This window comes from Amphichorda felina (genome assembly GCF_050947745.1).
Source record: "Amphichorda felina strain 45539 chromosome Unknown scaffold_1, whole genome shotgun sequence".
Lineage (NCBI taxonomy): Eukaryota > Fungi > Ascomycota > Sordariomycetes > Hypocreales > Bionectriaceae > Amphichorda > Amphichorda felina.
In genome coordinates, this window is record NW_028145049.1 from 4,245,562 (window position 1) to 4,266,582 (window position 21,021).

Sequence of the window (21,021 nt, forward strand, 5' to 3'; positions counted from 1 at the left end):
TTCCCATAGGCATTTACATTTCGGTCGTTGCCTATGCAGGGCGGGTTTGTGGTGATGTTGCTTGACCGAGGTATGGGACCCCAATGTTTATTACTACTACGAGTACGGAGTACTCCGTACAGAGTACCACCCGTACTCTTAACTAGTACTAAAAGCAGGGGATGCAGCTCCCTCCCTTCGGCTTCCGTCCGGGGATGGCCTACTTACATAAGCGAAGCTCCCCCCGAAGCGTCATCGGCTCAGCTGCACATGCTTCACTCATACCTATACGAATACAACTTGTCCAGTCCCAATGCGCCTTTTTTATCTAAATTCAACTATACCATGTGTGCCCCCGGGAGCAGTCCATTGCCTCCTCGCTGTGAGACGATGCCGTACTCCGTGCCAAGTCATCCCGTCAACTCCTATACAAATCCCATCCAGGTGTTTCTAAACCTTGCCGCCGTATAAAACATGTCCCCGCGCTGCCTGTCTACCAAAGCCGTCTACCAAGCCCATAAAACCTTGTGGTGAAGGGTCCTTGCGCCGTGCCTCTCAAACTCGATCGGCGTGATCCACGAATCATTGGTGGAGAGCTTTGCGAACACGCTGGCACCCTTCCACACCACCACCTGCTCGTCCATGTCTCTGGCACTCCTGCTCACGAGGATCCTGTCGTTCAGGTCGGGGCGTCGCTGCTTGAGCTTCTCCTCCAGGACAACGGTGAACTGCGGCACCTTGGCGCCGCCACCAATGACCATGATACTCCCCAGAAGGTCACGTAGCTTCTTGTCGTCTCCCTTGGCGGCGTTCTGGATGCTGGTGAGGATGGCAATGTCGAGGGGCGCTATGGGAAGCACCGAATCCCTCTCAGCTGCCATCTGTTTGGCGCTCCGGGCGGCAGAGTCCACAAACATGCCCGCGGGCGGTTGCGACGCCTGGCTGGTTTGTCCTGGAACCGGCGTCCCGGCTGCTCGCGACCCTGTGGGCGCGGGGCTGCCGCCATTGGTGGCATCCTTCCCGTTTCCAAAGATGAATGGCGGGGGTGCGGGTGTGTTGGCACCCTCGGGAGCCGGAGATCCGGCATGGGATCCCATGGGGGTCCCGTTCATGTCGCCTCGGCTTGAGAAGCTAAACGGCTGAGACTTCTCCTTACTAGGCGTCGACACATCGCCCTGCGACTGCGGGAATCCGTTGGCGTTGGAGTTGATGGATGGCTTGACATGAGCCAGAATGGCCAGCTGCGCAGCTGATGTCGGGTCATCCGGTATGTCGACATCGTAGGCGTTATATGAGCGCTCCACCAGCTTCCGCCGCCCCCTCAGCTTCGCGCTATTGTCAAACACGGAAGGCTCAAAGACACCCATGGGGGCCAGGATAACCTCGTCATACGTCTTGAACTGGTATTTTCGGGTTGGCTGGTTGGGGGCTCGGACGTGGAACTGGAAAAGCTGGACGGAAATGTCGGCCTGGGACATGGTGCAGTGTTTGATCTTGAGCTCCTCCGCTAGGAGGAAGTCGTACCGCCTGCGCAGATTCATGTCTTGATAGGGGAAGTTGTCGTACAGCATCATCTTGATGAACGTCTCGGTGATATCGTAACCGCCGTACTTGAGGTTGATCCGCGAATCCTCGGCACAGAGCCCGTCCTCCACACAGGTGACCGACGTCTTCTCGGCTCCCACATCAACCACGCAAGCTTGGGTGTATCCGGCGCCAAAGGTGGCGGCCATGCTCTCCTGGATAAAGCTGACCTTGCTAAACTCGAACCAGGTCATACACGACCGCAGGACTTGCTCAACATATCGCTTGTCGTAGAGATCGGGAATGACAAACACGCAGCTGTATTGCTGCCACTCGCTGTTCTTGGCGAGACCAAGTTCCTGGCGCAATGTCTTGTCAAGCAGAGTTTCAAAATCGTCGTAAAGATGCTCCTCGCTCGTATAGTCGTCCTCGTTCCACCATCCATTGCGTATCGGCCACCAAAGTTTGAACTTGGGGTCTGAGTCGTCAGGGATACGTAAGGCCTCGCTCCCGACAAAGCATGACGCGAGCGAATTGGGGTCCTCGAGCGTCTTGATGTCAGTCCACTCAATTTCCAAGGGATCATTATGCTTCTGAATGACCTCGGCTTCCGTTCGGCGATTGAAGGTCTGCACGAGTTCCTTGGAGTTGGGCAGCACCTTGCGCTTGTTGGCGCGCATGTCCACCTTGAGTTCACTGCACATCTTGGAGTATTTCTTGGCCCACTCCTCGCCATACTGCTGATCGGTCGTCTTGGCCTCAAACTGCCTCCGAGGCAGGGCCTCGTGCATCTCCGATTCGGTCTGGGGAAACTTGGTCGCAAGCACCATCGGTATCGTCCTAGGGAGAGCATCGCTGGCAAACCCGATGCGCAGATTCTGGCTTCCCGGGTGAATCACGATGATCTTCGAAGGGTCGACGCCGGTCGAAGGGGTGGCGGCGCCCTCGTCCTCAGCAAGGTCCGGCACAGGAAGTGGAAGCTCGCCATTAGCGGGCTTTGAGAGGAGGCGGTCGCGATCGCGGGCACTCTGGACCAGCCTGTCGCGGTTCGCTTCGTTCTGGAGTCGGAGGGCGAGGACCTGGTCATCACGCTTCATGTATTCGCTAGGTTGCGCGCATCAGCCAAGGGGTTCAGATCTGGGGCGTGAGCAGGTCGCGTACGTGTAATAGTTCTTTTGGTTGATTGCGGCCACCTCCGGCCAGCTCGTCAGCTTCATGCCATTGTCTGTCCTCTCGAGGCCTGTTGTGACAGTTTGTCAGTCCTCGCGTTGGTCAAACGACGGCCGGAGCCCGTCAAGCGACGGCAGGCACGGGGAACTTACCCTCGCGGAGGAGAACCCTCTCGCTGACCTTTCCGACCATGCTCAAGGATTTGTGCTGGGCGTGGCGACCAGGTTGGGGAAATTTGGCCTCATTAAGGTTGGGAGAAATCGAGGCCCAGGACCGTCATTGTCGAGCACCACCAAACGCCCTGATCTCCAGACCGCGATCCCCAGGCGCGCCCGTTTGGGCTTAGCGGTGGCCGTTCCGGGTTTACCATGTTCCGTCCCGTCATCTCGGCCGCCTTGAATTTCTGGAGTAATTAACACACAGTGAGCTTGAGCAGTCGCATACGGAGTACGTATCTGTATACGTAATTGGGAGATCATGCCGACCTACGAAGTACGAATACGCACTACGTGCATAGTATCCGTACTCGTACAAGTAGATGGTTGTCAGAAACTCGTATTCGTGTTAATTAACCTCCATTAATGGGGAATCCCACATGTTATGATGTTTCCAAAGAGCCGATCAGTACGGAGTAGTGACAGCGGCTCGAGCGGAGGCGGGGTCCTAGTGCTTGTAACTTGCAACCTCCACTACGCACAAACGGTGCAACCTGCAGCCCGGAACTCAGGGTAGCAACTCACTAGGCCCAAGCAGCAAAGGGTCATCCATGGATGGATGTCATTGATCACCAACTTTGCCTGCCTCTCCGCACTTTGAACCCACCACCAACTCGAGGTCCGCAGACCCAACGATTTCCTTTCCCTTCTCGGATGCACCATTCTCCCAAACTCGCCAACGCAGCCTCGGGTCTCGTTCGACCAAGGTCAGAGCAGCCTCGGGCCAGTCTCCAATTGTGCGGAACAAAACCACACCTGATGATTATGTCTCGGGTGAGTCGCCTCACGTGAAGCGTCATTGGCTAGGCCTGCCGCTCCCACTTGACTGTCATTCAAAGGACCAAGCTGTAACCCATGCCTCAGCTTTATCAGGAGCCCCAAAATTATGGGACCATCTGCGCGGATCTCACTCGTACACTGGACAAGAGATACTTAAGGGAGACTATGGAACTGGAATAAGAACCTGGAAGCCCCTCGTTTCGAACCCCTCAGCTCTCTCTCTATTTCGTAAACCAGACATTTGGATATTGCGCCACCTTGTGCATCCTCGATCATGGGAATCAGCACATACACTTGGGGCTTGAACGCCTCGGCGCCCCTAGGAGGTTCCTCCTGGGATGGCCAGACATTTACACTCCCGTCCATGTCCGCCGCCGCGTGGACAGGCTACGCCGTCCTGGGAGTCGTTGGATATCTCAGCCTGTGCTCGGCTCTCCGATTCCGCCGAATCAATAAACTCAAGGCGAAGCTCAAATTCACCGACCGAGCCTCGCTGTCTCGTATGACCATCGAGGAAGCTCAGGTGATCACCAAGAACGCCATGTACTACGAGTTCCCCATCTTCTATGACCTCTCCCTTCGCTTTGCTCTCCTCAGAGTACGCATATCCCTTATCCAAAAAGCAGGGGCACCATCTCGAAGCTAACTCGTCCTCATAGACCTATTCGGTGAAGAATGTTGCCAAGACCCTTGTTGGTGTCAGTGATCTGGCCAAAAATGACCATGCCTCGAAGAGGTAGGGGACTCCATTTCGGTGCCGGCTGGTATTTATAGGATCCGCGTTAACGTGTATGCCAGATATGAGGATACGGCCATCCTGTACTCATGGTGAGTCGAGACGCAGCAAGTACATTTGCAGCTTTCGATAACTGACTCCTTTCAGCTTCGCGCATTTCAACCCCCATGATGAGCAGTTCCTTAAGGCCGTTGCTCGCATGAACTTCTTGCACGCGCCATACATCAAGGCTGGCAAGATCCTCAACGAGGATCTTCTCTACGTCCTGTGGGCCTCCATGGCAGAGCCCGTCCGCTTCATGCGCCAATTTGAATGGAGGGCTTTCACAGACATGGAGCACGCAGCCTACGGCGCACTCTGGAAGCACATTGGTGATCTCATGGGCATCAATTACAAAGCCGAGCTTGGCAACAGCGAATGGAAGGATGGCATCGAGTTTATGGATGAGGTCACTGCCTGGGCCGGAAAGTACGAAGACCAGTACATGAAGCCATATCCCGAGGTGCGCAAGCTGGGCGAAGTTCTGATGGAGCTTCTCTACTCGGCCTACCCCAGCATGGCGCGACCTATCGTCTATAACGTCAGTCTGGTTATTATGGGCGATCGCATGCGCCGTGCATTTGGGTAAGATACGACCCCAAGTGATATCGCTGCGACGCTGTTGCGTGGCCTGCAAGAGACCTCGACTAACTTGACCATAGGTTTCCCGAGCCTAGCCTCGCAGTGTCTCAGATGACCTATACACTACTGCTCGCACGCAAGCTAACTATGCGGTTCCTAACCCTGCCTCGCTTCTTCGGCATCAGCAATCTTGGCGAGCCTAACCCCAAGACGGGACGCATGCACCACTACATGTACATGAAGGAACCCTGGTACAACCCTGCCACATTCAAGTCCCGCTGGGGACCCGAGGCCTGGTTCACATGGTCTTTTGGCGGGATGTTACCTGGAGACGGTGGCGCGGAGATGAAGCCGGAAGGTTTCCTGTTCGAGGATCTTGGCCCCAGGAACAAAATGGGCAAGGGCCTCGAGGAGATTTCCAAGTATGGTCAGTTGGCCTCAGTGAGGCCGTCGACTGCTACTGCCTTTTCGCCCCTCCGCTCGGCATAAAGGACAGATGTCTGGTACTATTAGCCCAAACAAAGGGATACGTCATAGATCCCTCTAGAGACCATTGCGGGAGACGAAAGCCACCGAGTGGTCTATTCACGATGAAATGAAAGGTCGGGTGGCTTGATGGGTATACATCCCAAATATATATTTTTTGGTTCCTATATCCTAACATTTATGCCATCAACAAACCATAAATTTTTAGGTTCGCCCCTGAAGTCAGAGTGAACTTCCCCTTGCGGCGCACCTACAGCTATGATTCAGGTACACACGCCCCAGCCTCGTCACCTGATATATGATAGCATGACGTCGCCACCGAACAGGACAGACAGGCAACAACATCCCAACATTAAGCTCACAATTCATAAATCAACATTTTCAAATTGGGAACTAATTTCATCTCCAGAGACACCAAGAACAATCGTATTGTGAGATAACTACTCTTGAACTAGAAGGATACCCTTGAACTAGAAGGATCCGACCAGGACCGTCGAGATGCCAGTCATACCGGTGTACACCTCCAGCCCAACCCATGCCCCAGAGGCGTCGGACGCAACACCTCAGGCCTCGCATCCAGAGCAGAACCCAGAGGAGAACCCAGAGCAGAACGACGAGGGCAACGAGATACCAGAGACGACGACTACGACCACACCAGAAAATCCACAGCTAGAATATCCCGCCCCGCAGCCCGCGGCGATGCCAGCACTGCCAGCCGAGACGGGTGTGCCGCTCCCGTCCACCTATTACTTCCAGCCCACACCAACTCAGGGCTTCGAGGATGCCGGTCCCCCGGCTCCACAGCCGGGAGCGGTGCCTGTCCCGCCACCGGAGCGGCGACCAAGCCGTCCGCACAAAACGCGGAAGATAAGGCGGTATCCTGAAGTCATTATCACGCCCATTCCACCGCAGACACCCTACCCACAGCAGATGCCCTACCCGCCGCAGATGTCCTACCAGGCGCCGACCTCGCAGTTTCCCCCAGGCTCGTCTACAACCACCGAGCCGCATTACCCATACCCGACGGGGATGGGAGGAGCTCCAGGGCCGACTTCCATCCGGGAAGGCGACATGGGAGACAACAACTACTTGCACCCACCGGGATACTACCAGAACGTTCACGCTTCCGGGTTCAACGGTGCACAGCGCGCAGTACACAACCCCTACAGGCCCCAAAACTATGATTACGATGATGATGAGAGTATCTGGAGCGTGGCAAAGAAGTGGGTGAGTGTCGCGGGCAGCACTCTCGCCGCCGCCGAGGAGGAAGTCTGGAAGAGGATCAACAGGGACTGGTAGACCTTTATCCGTCGTTAGTGAGGGGAGTGGGGACAGTAACCGAGACTGGTTGACCCTTGATACTGGTTCCAGGCAAAACAAGAAAGTAATAGTAATAATATTCTTCCTTTGAGATTGGTTCGTTGATGTCACCGTGAAGTGACGGACGCCGTAATAGCAGAAGAGGTCTGAAGCTGGCTGCCGCATCTGTCGGAGCGGCCACACTCAATGAGGTGGTCTTGGTGCCGCCGTGACCCTGTGATCTCCTACGAAACCTAGTCCCGGGAGAACATGTACAGCCGGCACCATAGCTTACGGGGCGCTGAGTCCCGGAGAATCCTTGTCCGCGGGAGCGGAAGACAAGGCAGGGGTAGGTTGGAACGAAACATGGCGGGACAGCGGCCACCTTAATACGCGTGCGCTGTATGGTGCCCTCCGCCATCTGGTGTCAGAAGGGCCCTTTGCGGACATAGCCGATGGGCTCTGGTGGGACGCGGCTCCTCGGGTGCGTGGCGGGGGGAGAAGCAACTGCTGTCGGTCAAAGGATATAATAGCGCCGGAAGCGACCAGGAGCCCGAGTATCGGTGTTTTGGGTTCGACAAGGCACGTGGTTCATTTGGAGGGGGCCTGAAGATGACGCCCGGCCTGTCCTTCCCTGTTGGTGAGGAGGAGGGGTACGAACGTAGCAGACGGCCGGTTTAAGAGCAGACACCAGTGGCTAGTCTGGCGGCGGTCGTCATTAGCCAACTGTCGTTCTAGGCTGGGGATTGAAGGCGAATTGGTGGGACTGCTGTCTATATTTATCCATGTCGTGTATCCATACTGCCTGGAAGCAGGGTGTGCCTGGCTCGCATCAGGCCCGCCATTACGCCATGGGGATCGCCTTTGTCTTGTATAACGCATTATTGTCCATGAGATCCCATCTTGATTAAGCTTCACCTGTCAACATGACGGCTGATGACGGGCATTTCGAATTTGGGGGCTGCCCCTTCCCAGTTGGAGACGTGGAGGTTGAGAGGGGGCAAGTGTCATCAGATTAACAGGCCACCACGTCTGGGGGATGCTTCTGCGAAACAGATCTGAGACAAGCCCAAGGGTCCCTCTAGACCTCCGTATAGCCAATCACCAAGCTCCAGAGCCGTTAAAGTCGCCGAGACTGGTCTAGCCCCTCTGGCCCCTGGTCGTGCCTGCCCGGGAATTGTGTGGAATTGGGCTGAGGTAAGCGTCAAATCAGAAGCTGCCGCGACCCCGTTGAGAAGTAACCTCAAATCAAACCAGGTGTTCCCAGTTTCTCTGCCGACAGCAACCTTTACTCGTACTCTTCTCCGCTCTTTGCTGGCGAAATGACGCTCTATCCTCGTCAGCCTCCAACGTCGACTCTGGCACTGAGTCACTAGCACGCAACGCTAGGGATAGAGACGAGGCCTCTTCTCAGATTTCTCGTTGAAACCACGTCGGCACTTCAACCGCTGGACCCGCGTTCGTCCCGCTGCAACTGATCTGTCACTCACAACTTCTCTTCCCCCAGCAGTGCCTGGCCGGGTCACCCGGGGGGTGAACTTTTTTTTTTGTCATTCCGTCTCCTTCCTTTTCTCGACGGGTCCTCACAAGCTGAAGAACTCTGTCGTTGCTCCTCGGGTTCTTTCTTCAGCTCCCTTCCCGTCTTGGCGGCTCGCCGATGGACTGGGTGGCATTCGAACATGGATATTCCTACCCCGGAGATAAAAAGAGCGGGTTGAGACCCGAGACTCGTTTTTTCCCCAAATGGCGGCCATTGCAGAAAGCCAAAACACGACCCTGCTCGCAACTCTCATGGCTCATACCCTAGTCTGTCCTGTGAGCGTCCGTTTAGGTGTCAGGGACCATTACCCAGTGGGCAATAACCTAGCGCTATTCTCGGCATTTCCTCTCAGTCGAGGTACCGGTGTCTAGGGCAAGTGCCACTTCTGGTTGCCAAAGTTCGGGAACAAGGTGGGCTTCATGGTTGTGCTCCACGGCTTTAAGTGGTGCCGTCGTGGGGCGCGTGGAAGCCCGCCTCATACCTCGTGTTGCCAAGGTACGAGTACATAGCCGTGGACGTACGGATGCGCTCCCCAGAGTGCTAGACTATGTATGTACCTACTTATACGAAGTGTTGCCTGGCACGATTGGACCTTGGGGCTGAAGTATCAGCCCAGGCGGTGCTACTATTGGTTTACCCAGAGTCTCTCGCGCGTTGTCCTCCGGATGTGACAGGACCTTCCGCTGGGAACATGGACGCTTCGACTTACTCGCAGGCCGGAACTTTTAGATCTTGCCCAGACGTCGGAGGGCGCACGGCAAGCAAGTCATTGGAGGCTCGACGGCGTCCGTGGCCATGGGTGATGGCTTGCGGTGCCTGGTGGCTGGCCAAGTGTTTCCCATCGAGCATGGACCCTGACCCTTGATCCTGGCTCATCGGGACCCGACAGGGCCGACAGCCACGGTCCCCATCCCCGTCCACTTCATCGACGACACATGTAACACGCCAGTACCCATCCCTGTATCATATGCGGGTCAACAAGCCCAACCTCATCAACCCTCCTGCCCGCAGATTTGTAGGAGAGTCCACGACACCCACGACGCTGCCAGGCCAGCCACAGCGCACATGGATGCTGCCGTTTCGCCATGTTGCGAGGCGTCGACTTATACCTACATAGTATGTCCAGGCCCCCAATGGTGTCCATTCTTAAATCTGCTGTCCCGCTATTATACCTAGTACCGACGTATCTTAGTCCTTCGCTCGCCGCCCAAAGAAAACCTGACCTGCTAGTCGCTCTCTCTGTGCTCCACCTGCTTGTTTTCTATAATACCACTCATATATAGGCACCCTCGATCCTCTCCGCTCCCTTCAGCGCACGCCGCGAAGCCTACGCCAATCAGTCTCTCATTGCAACGCCACAGCGATTCCCATATTTTCTATCTCTTCTTGTCTTGTCTTGATTCGAGCGGTGTCTCTTCAGTCCTTTCTTCGATTTACAGGCGCTGAACTTAACTGTTTCATTCCGACACTCTTTACACGATCGTCATCTCTCGTACCAAACCCAGCCTCGTTCAGAGACAACTCTCAAATCTCCCAACCACGGCAATTAAGGTGAGTCATGCGTGGTTACCTGGCACCGGCACTAACACCGACCTGGGATCAACCACCGAGTCGGCAGCCTGCAGCCTTGACCAAGTCGGACAAGGCGACTAAGTTGGACACGACGATACTGACCTCGATCCTTGTACCTAGATCAACAACACAACATCCGCCGAGTCCCTGAACTCACTGTTTTCGTGTCTTACTATCTCCCCTTAAATTATGGACTCGGCTCAGCCTACTCTGTCAGTTGCGACTGTCTTCACCATCCTCTTCCATCCATCCACTTACAATGAACCCAAGGCGGTCCAAGTTTCAGCGACCATTCTTTTCATTCAACTCCGACTCAAGATTTCGAAAACAGGAAGGGCTTAGGACTCCACCTATAATTACAATGAATGCAGAAGATGTACCCAAGAGCGACAATGCGCCACCTGCTTGGTCAACCCCGGCATCGCAGACCCAGCCAACGCCGACGACCATCACTGGGGGGGTATCATACAACGTACCTACCGACGTCTTGTCTCGGCCATCAATGGATTCTGTTCCCATTCATCAAACATCCTGCGCAACGCCATCACGTCCAATGTCTGCTCGTCAAGAACTCCAGACCCCAGCTTCAATGGCAGGCAGTACGTGATTCACGCTACTCAAGCTTCACTTTCAGGACTAATAGGCTTTATAGATTTTTATATCCAGAAGCCCTACGCGGACCAATTTGCCTTTCAAGGGCTGACGTCGGACGCCTCCATCGGCCAAGCAATAACGACCGACGACGCTATCCCTATTTTCGACCTGGAAGGCCAGGACCCGTCCCAAGCGCCTTACGGTTACCAGTTCAACTTGAGCGACGCCGGCGATTCACGCAGGATATCGGGCTCATCATTCACCATGTCGACCTCGGGCAACCTGTCAGACATCCACGCGTACGAGGACTGCTCAACGGCCATGTCTGACGCTCCATCTTACTGCTCCGACTACCCTCCACCATCCAACAGAAATTCGTGGATGTCGTCGACTCCCCTCTCTCCTGTCGCATCCCCACGCATTTCTTCGCAAGGGCGGTCTGAACTCGTTAGAACGCAGAGCCGCGGTCGAGCGTCCCCGTCACCACGTCCGAGTGTCCGATCTGCTCCTTATAGCATCGACGGCCCAAGAAACAACAAAAGATGGTCTACGGGCTCCTATGGGACATTTTCGAACCGAAGACAAGCCCCTTTTACGTACCACGGAGGCCCTGAACCCCACATGGTGCATCAACGTGAGTCTGGCCGTGCCTCTCAGCGCGATCCCAAGAGAAAGACATCGCTAAGACTGGCCCGTCCTGCAGCAACATCTCAACCGCCTTACCTCATGCCATGTCAGCCGACCCTCCAGAGAAACAGCATGCTTCTCCCCACGCAGCTTCCCTCGCAGTTACCTTCCCAGACGCTGCCCAGCGACACACGCCCCTGCGATGCGCCTCCACCACTCCTGTCTCACGGCCTCTTCCGGATGCTTCAGGGCAATGCTGATGCCCACGCTCTACACCGCCGCTACGCCGAGTTGTCTGACCCGCCTGACCTGTTTGGCTGTCTAAGCGAAGAACAGTCCTCGCCCCCAGAGGAGGACATGAATCCAACCGACCCCGAAATGACCCCCCGTGAGCAAGACTTGAGGTTTGAAGGCGACCTGTACACCCCCCGGTGGGTCCGCGGACACGGCCACAAACGCGAGGGCTGGTGCGGAATCTGCAAGCCGGGGAGATGGCTGGTGCTCAAGAACTCGGCGTACTGGTACGACAAGTCCTTCTCGCACGGCATCAGCGCAGCTACTGGTGCCCCTTTCCAGGAGCCATTGGATACCCGCCGCATGGATGGTAATCCGGATGTCTGGGAGGGCCTGTGTGGTAGCTGTAACGATTGGATTGCGCTTGTGAGCAGCAAGAAGAAGGGCACGACTTGGTTCAGGCATGCTTACAAGGTAGGAGGATTGTTAATGTCGCCTACAGGATTTACGCCCACTGACTGTCAATAGTGTCACTTGCACCCCAAGGTCAAGGATGGTACCAAACGACGACGAGAGAGCAGCCAAACCAAGGCCTCAGCCGGCATATCAGCATCCAAGGTCAACAAGACAGAGGCACACCAGCTGGCGACTCCCCATCTCACGCCCTCATCTGGAACTAGCACGCCCATCCCGTCCGGTATCATACACCCAGGCGCCCCGCAACTCCAGGCGCCGCCACCACCAACACTCATGTCAAACGACGCACGCCCCAACATGATCTAAAAGTATTACGAGCAGGGTCTCGGTACTACGACTACTCAAAGGGGCCCAGCAAGCAAGGCTACGGGAGCTAGCCTCCCGGGCGACTCGGCAAAAACGGGCCCCTCGACGATGGAATGAAAGAGAAACGTTTACGGAATCATGTCCTCCAACAAGCTATTTCCTAGCAAACTTTTGCCTTCCCAATCTATGCCGTGCAAGGACACGCGCAACCTCCCAACATTTGCCGGGGACCTGATGCAGCTCTTGCTGTTCCTCCGCCCGGCAGGACTAAACACATATACACGTACCCATCCTGCGTTTTACGACTTGTTTCCGTTTTTGATACCTGATTTCTTCTATAGTCGGTCTATTGTTGTTCTCAACTCATGTCTGGGTAGATAGAATACTCCAATTACTAGATAGTGCCCATCGGGCAAGGGTGGTGACCACCGGGTGTGATGGACAAAGGGACTGCTGGTCAGCCAACGAGGGGGTACTGAAAGAAATACAAGAAAAATAAACTGCAAGCTGTCGAAGGACAGCATATGATACATCTCTGTCTTGTGCCGAAATCCGGTGTCATGACAGCGATGGCTTTTCAGCGACCAGTTTGGGACACTCTCTGTACCCAAGCTCGAGTTCTACGACCGGTGACAAACACCAAAATGAGCATTGTGGGGAAGAATCACGCCACAACGGTTCTAGCCTCCACATTGTTATACGCAGGCAACTTGAGGCTGAGCAATATATTGCCCTATAGTAGCCCCACAGATAGGCACAGCGTCAGCAGGACCCCGGAGGTGGCGAGCGAAGGTTCCAGAGATATTATGCCAGGGCAGCGCAGCCAGCCTTCACGGTCCACGGACGGCTTGGGCATGCAAGGGCCTGCGCCTAGTGGCTTTCATGCAAGGGGTCTGTCTTACCTACATCGAGGGGTTCTTCAAGGTCTGGCCAGGCACAGGTGGCCGTGGTTGGGCAATCCGAGCTCGCGGAACCAATTTGAGGGGTCCCGGAATGCGATATCTGGAACAATGTCTTGTGCGGATGTTTACAACGGTCAAACGTCGAGGGGACTGGAGTCGCTGGGCCGTTGTGGCCGGAGGGTAAGCGGCACTCGAGCATACTTTAAACCCCTGTCTTGGAAGGAGATTGGTGGCGGGTTGCCACCGTCCACGCACGTGCCAAGACGCCTGCCCTACGAGCGGTGTCGGGAATGCCCATTGCGTTCAATGCGTTGTTTGGCGCTCAGGCAAGCAACCTCGGAAGCACTGCAACCTTTTGATACTATTATGGGAGGCCCCTTGGGCCCTATCTAGGCTTGTTTAGCTCACAAGATGGAGGGCCGGGGCTGGCTTGTATTGCCCAGGCTATACTGGTTCGGGGGAGTGTGATACGTCGTCTCTGACGGCGTGCTGGCGGTGAGAGATAATATTGTATAATCCGCCAAGGAACACCTTGCTCTACGGATAGTCCTACTCGTATTAGCATGTAGATATCTCGACGCAGGTACCAGGGGATAGGGATCGTCAGCCTTATCCAGGCAGGTACAGAGAACCGAGGCGTTTCTTGTTCGTACGAGGTGGCCTCCGATTGGGCTGCCAGGTTTCCTAGGGTTCTAAGCAGACAGCCCGAGACTTCTCGGGACATCCGACCTGTGCCCAGAGACCAAAGCAAGGAAACGAAAGATGCCAGCGCCGGTTGCGCGGCAGCTTCAGAGAAACCGGAGGATCCTCCGCACAGGACAACCCGGCAATATGAATAATAGCGGAGCTCTTGGCCTCTGGTCCGGGGCGGGGATCGAGATCTAGCACCGAAATCAGACAGTGGTGGAGATGCCCATGCCCCCACGATGATGAAATGCCATTTATTATCCTTATGCAACCCGGGGAATCGCACAACCTTAGTCGGGTGGGTGCGATGGAGAAAATGTCCCTTCATGGGAAAACCCTAATCACAATATTCGACGGAACGATTTGGCGGTTTCGATAAGGAGGACTCTATTAGTGGGAGGAAACGGCAATGAAATTCAGGTCGAGAATTCAGCTTCGTCGTCGTCGGTGGCATCCTCAGTGTTTCGTAGCCTCCGTCTTTGTAGTACCAACTAAGAGGTTCGGGGACGTTCAACATCACAAACCTCCACCGTTAATTCCACTCAAAGAGGGGTCGAATCGGTACTCTGCAGGCCATCTGAGGCCGATCAAAGTGGGCTGGGTTGGTTGGCTGATGACGGTTCTCAATGAGCTGCACGGCGTCGCCACTGTTTCTTACGGATAGACGACCCTGCAGTTTGTCCCAATTATGCTGTCTGCTCGTTTCCATCAGAGCAGGCCGTGTTTGTGTTCGTAATAAAAAAGTAGCCACAGAGCGGCCCTGGAACGTCCTATGGTGAGACCAAGACGGGCCAACGGCTTGTTACCCGTTTGACTGAAGGGAGAGATGGACAAGAGCACGGATACGGATACGTACGTTCAGACCTAATTATTGCTCGGCCACGATCCTGACAATTGGGGTTGTCAGTGATTCCGGGTCGAGTATTTCTTCCTAATAAGCGCCGAGATCATCCTGTGAGCACGCACTGCATATCGCGTGGCACAGCGAGAGTCAAAAGGCCGAGGACTGCGGATCAGATGGGATGCCTGCTCGCCAAGATGCATGGAGTGGCTGGAAGCTGGAGTCCCCGGGATGTGACGGATGGTGTTTGCTCGATTGATGATACCGCATCAGTGCAACAGCTGGTACGAAGGACTTGGGTTCAAAAGGCCGAAGGCGATGGCCGCCAACGCCCGACGGGCTCAAATGAGGTTTTCCTCGGTGTCTTGATGTCGAGTCTGAGCCATGGGCGAGCCATTGGAGAGCCGTGGGTGGGAAGTCGGCATATGACGATGGAGGGACGCTGTTTCCCAGGCACGCTAGGACAACTTCCAGTCGTCAAGAACGAGAAAGCGGAAACCGGAAGGTGCAGCCAGCCCTGGGAACTGCTCGCCCTCGTTCCTGCGTGAAGCAGCGGAGCAACGGCCCCGCCTAGAACAGCAAAGACCTGTAGAGACCACCAGGAGACCAGCTGAGATCAACCTGGAAGGGGAATCCACTAGGAGGGACCCAAGTCACCCAACGTTCAATTCATCCCACCAGTGGCACCAACAACCAGGCAGCGGATCAACCAGATCCAGTCATCCTCAGGCCCACTGCCCATGGTAACCCACCCGTCCAAATTCACCGACCAGACCACCAACCCAGACCTGGCACCCAGACCTGGCACCCAGGCAATCCAGGCCACCGTCCAGCTGTCTCTCCTGCCTGCCCGGCTGTCTGCCTAGGACGGAACGGGAGACGTCCAGCACATCATTGGCCTGGCCCCTCGACTCCAACAACTGGGCGGATAAGTCATAATCATAACTGATTCTGTGCTGTGAAGACCCGGGATACACCTTCTTCATGCTGGCTGCTGACCGACGGCCTCTGAGCTTTCCCTCTTCCCTCCTCGCCTCGTCACCTTCAAACTCCCACTCTCCTCCAAAATCTCCCGGAGTGATAACACTCCATCCAGCAACTGGAGCAACTGGGGGACCAAGCACAACCTGTTTCTGACACCCTGTGCCCGCCGCGTTGGTTGACAGGTGAGTACCGCTGCACTACCTGCTATGCCGTGCCTTTCCCCTCCCAATCCTTTCTCCCTGGCATCGATCGCCCTGCCCCTTTGGTTCGACTTTGGCGCTGACGGTCCGAACCCTTCATTCGCAGGCCCGAGCCACAGCCCGCTTAATGACCGCCCGCCGCGACTGTTAATGACCTCTCACGACGACGATTCCTGTTAATGAGCAAAGAATCTTTACGAACTTAGACACTCAACTCACGTTGTTTCTCCTCCGTCGTCTGTCCAATCACTTCCCTATCTTGACTCGACTCGAATCGACTCGGCTGCATACTCGTACTACGACACTCCTTTCTCGTACGCCTTGGAATTACCCCATGTTGCGACCAACACCTCGCTGAACGATCCACCCACGCACATCTGCACAAACACCCACGAATCCAAGCCCCGTCAACATCATCCCTCAGACCCAACGATAACTACCTACACAGCGTTCATGTTGTGAGTTTTCTGGGAGTCCTCTCCTCGATCAAAGCAGAATTGCTATGAGTGGGGATCGATCAGCTTCCAGGTATGCCACCTTCTCCATGTCCTCTCGAATGCAATGTCTCGGCTCACAACATCTCTTGTCCAACAGCCTCGAAGATCCAAACGCTCACCCACCCACCCCCAAACAAACGCCTACCTCTGCTGCCTTCCCTAGCCCCGTCTTTGCTACGCCTCGGCAGAATCAGGGTACCTTCAGCGAACCCGAACCCGGTTCCTGGACCCCGCGCTTCGCCGAGGAGTACTCCGTCTTCAACTCGACTCCCGGAAACCTGAGAGGATCAGAGGGCACGTTCGGTGACTTCGCGCCTTTCACGCCAGCGAGCCGATCTACATGCCATAGGCGGCTTATCTCGTCAGAGAGCACCTCGACCGGCCTCCCACCACATGTAAACCACTTCTCGCCCAATCCAAACTATCATTTCCCTCACGCCGATCCTGCGCACCAGCTTCCTTCGTCGCCTTGTTCGTTGACTGCGACCAAAGATAAGGCGTTACGGCACGGTGCTCTTCCAAGCCCCAACCCCTCTGTCCAGACTTCGGGTAGTCAACCCCTCCAAGGATCGTCTCAGGGGTCCACACAGACTCAGACGGCGACTCCTCCCCCCTCGTCCCGGAAGGACGAGCGCAAGCTTGGTCCGAAGCTCAAGATGCAGCAAGATGGCCATGACTTCGGTCAGCCGGACTTTGTGGGAACCTCGCAGCCACAGGATCTCAGTGGTCTGCTTGGCAGCCCGGGAGATCTGTTCTCGTACCCAATGTCGGCACCGGTAACGGGCCCAGACAGCTTCTGGGATCCATCGAGTCTGGCATTACCTATGGACATGGACTTTAGCACGGCAAACATTTTTCAGCCAGATACCCCTTCCGGTCACCGTCAGTCAGGATCGTTTGACTGGAATAACGAGGTGCAAATGTTCCAAGATCTACCACAACAACCTCCCGCCGCCTCCTCAAAGCAAAGAAAGACCCAGCCAGCAGCCAGGAAGGCGAGAACGCTAGCACCAAAACCCCCAACATCGGGCCAGCTATCATCCGCAGCCCAGGCGAGCAATTCCATGTCGAGTATCCTAGGTATAGACAATCCCTTCGGGATCATGGGCTCCGGCAGAGGGGTAGACCCCGAGGTTCTGTCCAGCCGGCCCCAGACTGCGGCAGCTGATTCGAGCTTCAACGCCATGAATGATGCTGGTTCTGCCGAAGCCGCCCTAGCTGGTTCGACCAAGGGACAGTCGTCAAGTGGCGTTCGCCGGTCTACCAGTGTCAAAGACGCGAGGAATGGCAAGATGCCTGACCGGGCTTTTGTCAGCTCCCCTGTGAAACCTTCCGCCGCCCGGCCAGGACTGGGACGTAGCCAGAGCGAATCTCGGGGCAGAAAATCGATCGGCCGGGGTGCCATTGTGAATCCGCCCTCTACTTTCCGACCTGTGCCGCCAGCAAGGAACGGGTCTGGCCTGGATTCTGGCCGAAATCCAGTGAGGCTATCTGGCAGGGTGTCGCCGTTGAAGAAGCAGCATCGGTTATCATTAGCATCGATTCCTGAATCCGCGTCCCGCCCCGGCTCGCGTGCCTCGGTCAAGTTCTACATCGGCGCAGATGGCCGTGCTCATGCTGAAGCCGCTCATGCTCCTGGGGACTCTGAGCTCACGCCAAGGGGTCCCAGATCCCACACGTCGGGGGATGCGCAGCAATGGGATGACGAGTATGACTCTTCATCGACAGATGACGAGCCTATAATTATTCCAAGCCGAAACAACTCGTTCAACGCGTCATTCGCGTTGCCCGATCCCCGCCGTCCCGTCGGCTCTATATTCCATTCATCTCGGCGAAGCGTCAGCGATAAGAGCACGAGTACCCTAACAAACTCAGATGCTCATAATGGAGTATACAACGACGTCGAGAGCGAAGCGGAGACAGTTATGAACGAGGGACTTGATCAGGATGGGGCAGATGCGGCAAATGAGCTGCTCAGAGTCAAGGAGAACAGGCAGCAGGGCCCAAATATATTTTCTACTACCAAGTCCCAGCGGTTCTTCGCCGTTTCCGGCGGAGGCTTGCATGGGAACTCGATCTCGCAAACGAGAAGAGACGAGCCAGGAGTTCGGTGCGTATGCCATAGGAACGAGATGACAGGGTTCCTTGTTCAATGGTGAGTCGTCATCTGTCAGAGCCGCAGGGGGTGACACTCGAGGGCGTTGAGAAGTCCGAAGCTGACCAGAGGCAGCGAATCGTGCGAACTATGGCAGCATGGGCAATGCGTCAATCAGCAGATGCAGCCCAGAGTATACATTTGCGCCTTCTGTGCAAACACACCGAACATGCGGGGAGGCCGTTTACGAGACACGGGTCGGGCGAGCGGGCTGGACATTGGGGTAGCATCGTCCCCGCTAGCCAGCAAATCGTTCAGGTCACTACGATGATCCCAAAGGAGAGCCATTGCGGATTGGTAGAGAATGGAGTTGCCTGTGAGGATACTTTGATTCTATGTGTGATGGAGGGTGAGAGGCGGTGGAAACGATTGGTGTAAACTACAAGTAAGCTTGGACGTTGTACACACGATACCCTGGTACATATCTACAAGCCTGGAGAATAAGGGGAGGCACGGGCCAAATACAAAGAGTCCTACAAAGTAGGAGACAGCAATACAACCTTGTCGAAACAACAAGATATTGTCGTGGTGCCCCGGGGACCTTGTGAATACAGAGCTACAGCTAGTATGCGGTGAAGACCTAGCTAGGCTAAGAACCCTGAACGTCATACCTATCGAAGAAGGCAGTTGGATCTTGATATACCCGAGAGGCCCAGGAAGCATGCTCGGATCAGGCATTTGATGGTTTGCATCGGCATTGGCAGTAAGCGGCACCGAGGATACCTACTGGGTAGTGAAAAGCCGGGAGCAGATGCAGCCGATGTCGGCGGGGTGAAGCCCTCTAGACCCTCCCGGCCCTCTCGACCCTCTACTAAAAAGACGTCACGGCACTTGAACGGCCTACGCGGGGCATTTTCTCCATCCCGCCCTACATTCTTATACCTAGATTTACACCGCGGCTTCCGAAGGTCCCCCAGCAGGCAGGTTTTTTTGTTTCTGGAAGCTTACGAGGCAATTGGTTTTGGATAAAGATGGCGGAGCACAACATTGTCGTTCTGGCGGGCGACCATTGCGGTCCCGAGGTACGTACCCGCGCCGAAATTCGGGAGGGGCTGCAAGCTCCTCGTTGATGGTGCTCAGCATGCTAATCTCGAGGGGGAACAGGTTGTCGCCGAGGGTGTCAAGGTACAGAGATTGCGTCCAAATCGCCGCTACTGATCGGCCGTGGCTGACGCAAGAGCAGGTTCTCAAGGCCATTGAGGCCAGCAGGCCCAACGCCGGCAAGTTCAACCTCAAGGAGCACCTGATGGGTGGTGTAAGTTGCTCTCTCTGTCTGTCTGCCTCCGACACGCCCAACTGACCATGCATGCCCAACTCCCCAGTGCTCCATCGATGCCACCGGCAGCCCCCTCACCGACGAGACCCTCACCGCGGCCCAGTCTGCCGACGCCGTCCTCCTGGGCGCCATCGGCGGTCCCAAATGGGGCACGGGCGCCGTCCGCCCGGAGCAGGGCCTCCTCAAGCTGCGCAAGGAGATGGGCACGTACGGCAACCTGCGCCCCTGCTTCTTCGCCTCGGACGCCCTCGTCGACTACTCGCCCCTCAAGGCCTCGGTCTGCAAGGGCACCGACTTTGTCATTGTCCGCGAGCTGACCGGCGGCATCTACTTTGGCGAGCGCAAGGAGGACGACGGCTCCGGCTCCGCCTGGGACACGGAGCCCTACTCGCGCGCCGAGATTGAGCGCGTCGCCCGCCTGGCCGGCTTCCTGGCCCGCGGCCGCGGCGACAAGAAGGTCTGGTCCCTCGACAAGGCCAACGTCCTGGCCACCAGCCGCCTGTGGCGCAAGGTCATGACCGAGACCTTTGAGAAGGAGTTCCCCGACCTCACCGTCGAGCACCAGCTCATCGACAGCGCCGCCATGATCATGGTCAAGAAGCCCACCGCCCTCAACGGCGTCGTCGTCACCAGCAACCTGTTTGGCGACATCATCTCCGACGAGGCCAGCGTCATCCCCGGCAGCATCGGCCTGCTGCCCAGCGCGAGCCTGAGCGGCATCCCTGACGGCCAGGGCAAGTGCAATGGTATCTACGAGCCCATCCACGGTACGTCCACCCCCTATTATCCCATCTCTCAACCCTCTCTAGTAGGTGTGGCGTGTACTGACAGTTGGGCAACGCAGGCTCCGCGCCCGACATCTCCGGACAGGGCATCGTCAACCCCGTCGGCACGATCCTCTCCGTCGCCATGATGCTGCGCTACTCGCTCAATCTGCCCGCTGAGGCCAAGGCCGTCGAGGACGCCGTGCGCGCCGCCATCGACGCCGGCCTGCGCACCAAGGACATGGGCGGCAGCGCCAGCACGGCCGAGATGGGCGATGCCGTGGTCAAGCAGCTGAACGAGATCCTCAAGCAGTAGGATACTTAAGTAGTTGCAGTATTAGTAGTGAGAAAGTAGGTGGGTGGGCGGGTATGGGCGTGTCAAAAATCTGGGTGCGAGTTATCATACTGGGTGGAGGATTAGAGCATGGGGTTGAACAGAGTACAGCTTATGTTAATATGCCTACTCATGGGATCGCTCTCCAAAAAGTTAACCACTTAGTAATATATGCAATGATAGAGAGGAATGGGCAGATACAAGACACCTAGCGTCTACAT

General features: G+C 56.0%; 6 protein-coding genes across 6 annotated transcripts; 5 read left to right on the plus strand and 1 right to left on the minus strand.

Annotated features, from left to right (window-relative positions):
* Positions 1-485: 485 nt before the first annotated feature.
* ARP8 (uncharacterized protein) lies at positions 486-2,865 on the minus strand (the record flags this gene model as incomplete). Its single annotated transcript, XM_083190885.1, has 3 exons — positions 486-2,607; positions 2,665-2,743; positions 2,826-2,865. 3 exons carry the CDS (start codon positions 2,863-2,865, stop codon positions 486-488), a joined length of 2,241 nt encoding a protein of 746 aa, XP_083054744.1.
* A 1,167-nt stretch (positions 2,866-4,032) lies between these two features.
* ACO1O0_001399 (uncharacterized protein) lies at positions 4,033-5,514 on the plus strand (the record flags this gene model as incomplete). Its single annotated transcript, XM_083190886.1, has 4 exons — positions 4,033-4,266; positions 4,328-4,404; positions 4,552-5,028; positions 5,106-5,514. The coding sequence occupies 4 exons, from the start codon at positions 4,033-4,035 to the stop codon at positions 5,512-5,514; spliced, it is 1,197 nt and encodes a 398-aa protein (XP_083054745.1).
* A 495-nt stretch (positions 5,515-6,009) lies between these two features.
* On the plus strand, positions 6,010-6,810 carry ACO1O0_001400 (uncharacterized protein; the record flags this gene model as incomplete). Its single annotated transcript, XM_083190887.1, has 2 exons — positions 6,010-6,015; positions 6,058-6,810. The coding sequence occupies 2 exons, from the start codon at positions 6,010-6,012 to the stop codon at positions 6,808-6,810; spliced, it is 759 nt and encodes a 252-aa protein (XP_083054746.1).
* A 3,701-nt stretch (positions 6,811-10,511) lies between these two features.
* ACO1O0_001401 (DUF4451 domain-containing protein) lies at positions 10,512-12,160 on the plus strand (the record flags this gene model as incomplete). Its single annotated transcript, XM_083190888.1, has 5 exons — positions 10,512-10,521; positions 10,575-10,902; positions 10,976-11,150; positions 11,318-11,851; positions 11,906-12,160. The coding sequence occupies 5 exons, from the start codon at positions 10,512-10,514 to the stop codon at positions 12,158-12,160; spliced, it is 1,302 nt and encodes a 433-aa protein (XP_083054747.1).
* A 4,158-nt stretch (positions 12,161-16,318) lies between these two features.
* ACO1O0_001402 (uncharacterized protein) lies at positions 16,319-18,430 on the plus strand (the record flags this gene model as incomplete). Its single annotated transcript, XM_083190889.1, has 1 exon — positions 16,319-18,430. The coding sequence occupies one exon, from the start codon at positions 16,319-16,321 to the stop codon at positions 18,428-18,430; it is 2,112 nt and encodes a 703-aa protein (XP_083054748.1).
* A 967-nt stretch (positions 18,431-19,397) lies between these two features.
* On the plus strand, positions 19,398-20,782 carry LEU2 (3-isopropylmalate dehydrogenase; the record flags this gene model as incomplete). Its single annotated transcript, XM_083190890.1, has 4 exons — positions 19,398-19,448; positions 19,610-19,681; positions 19,749-20,469; positions 20,547-20,782. 4 exons carry the CDS (start codon positions 19,398-19,400, stop codon positions 20,780-20,782), a joined length of 1,080 nt encoding a protein of 359 aa, XP_083054749.1.
* Between the last annotated feature and the right edge of the window lie 239 nt (positions 20,783-21,021).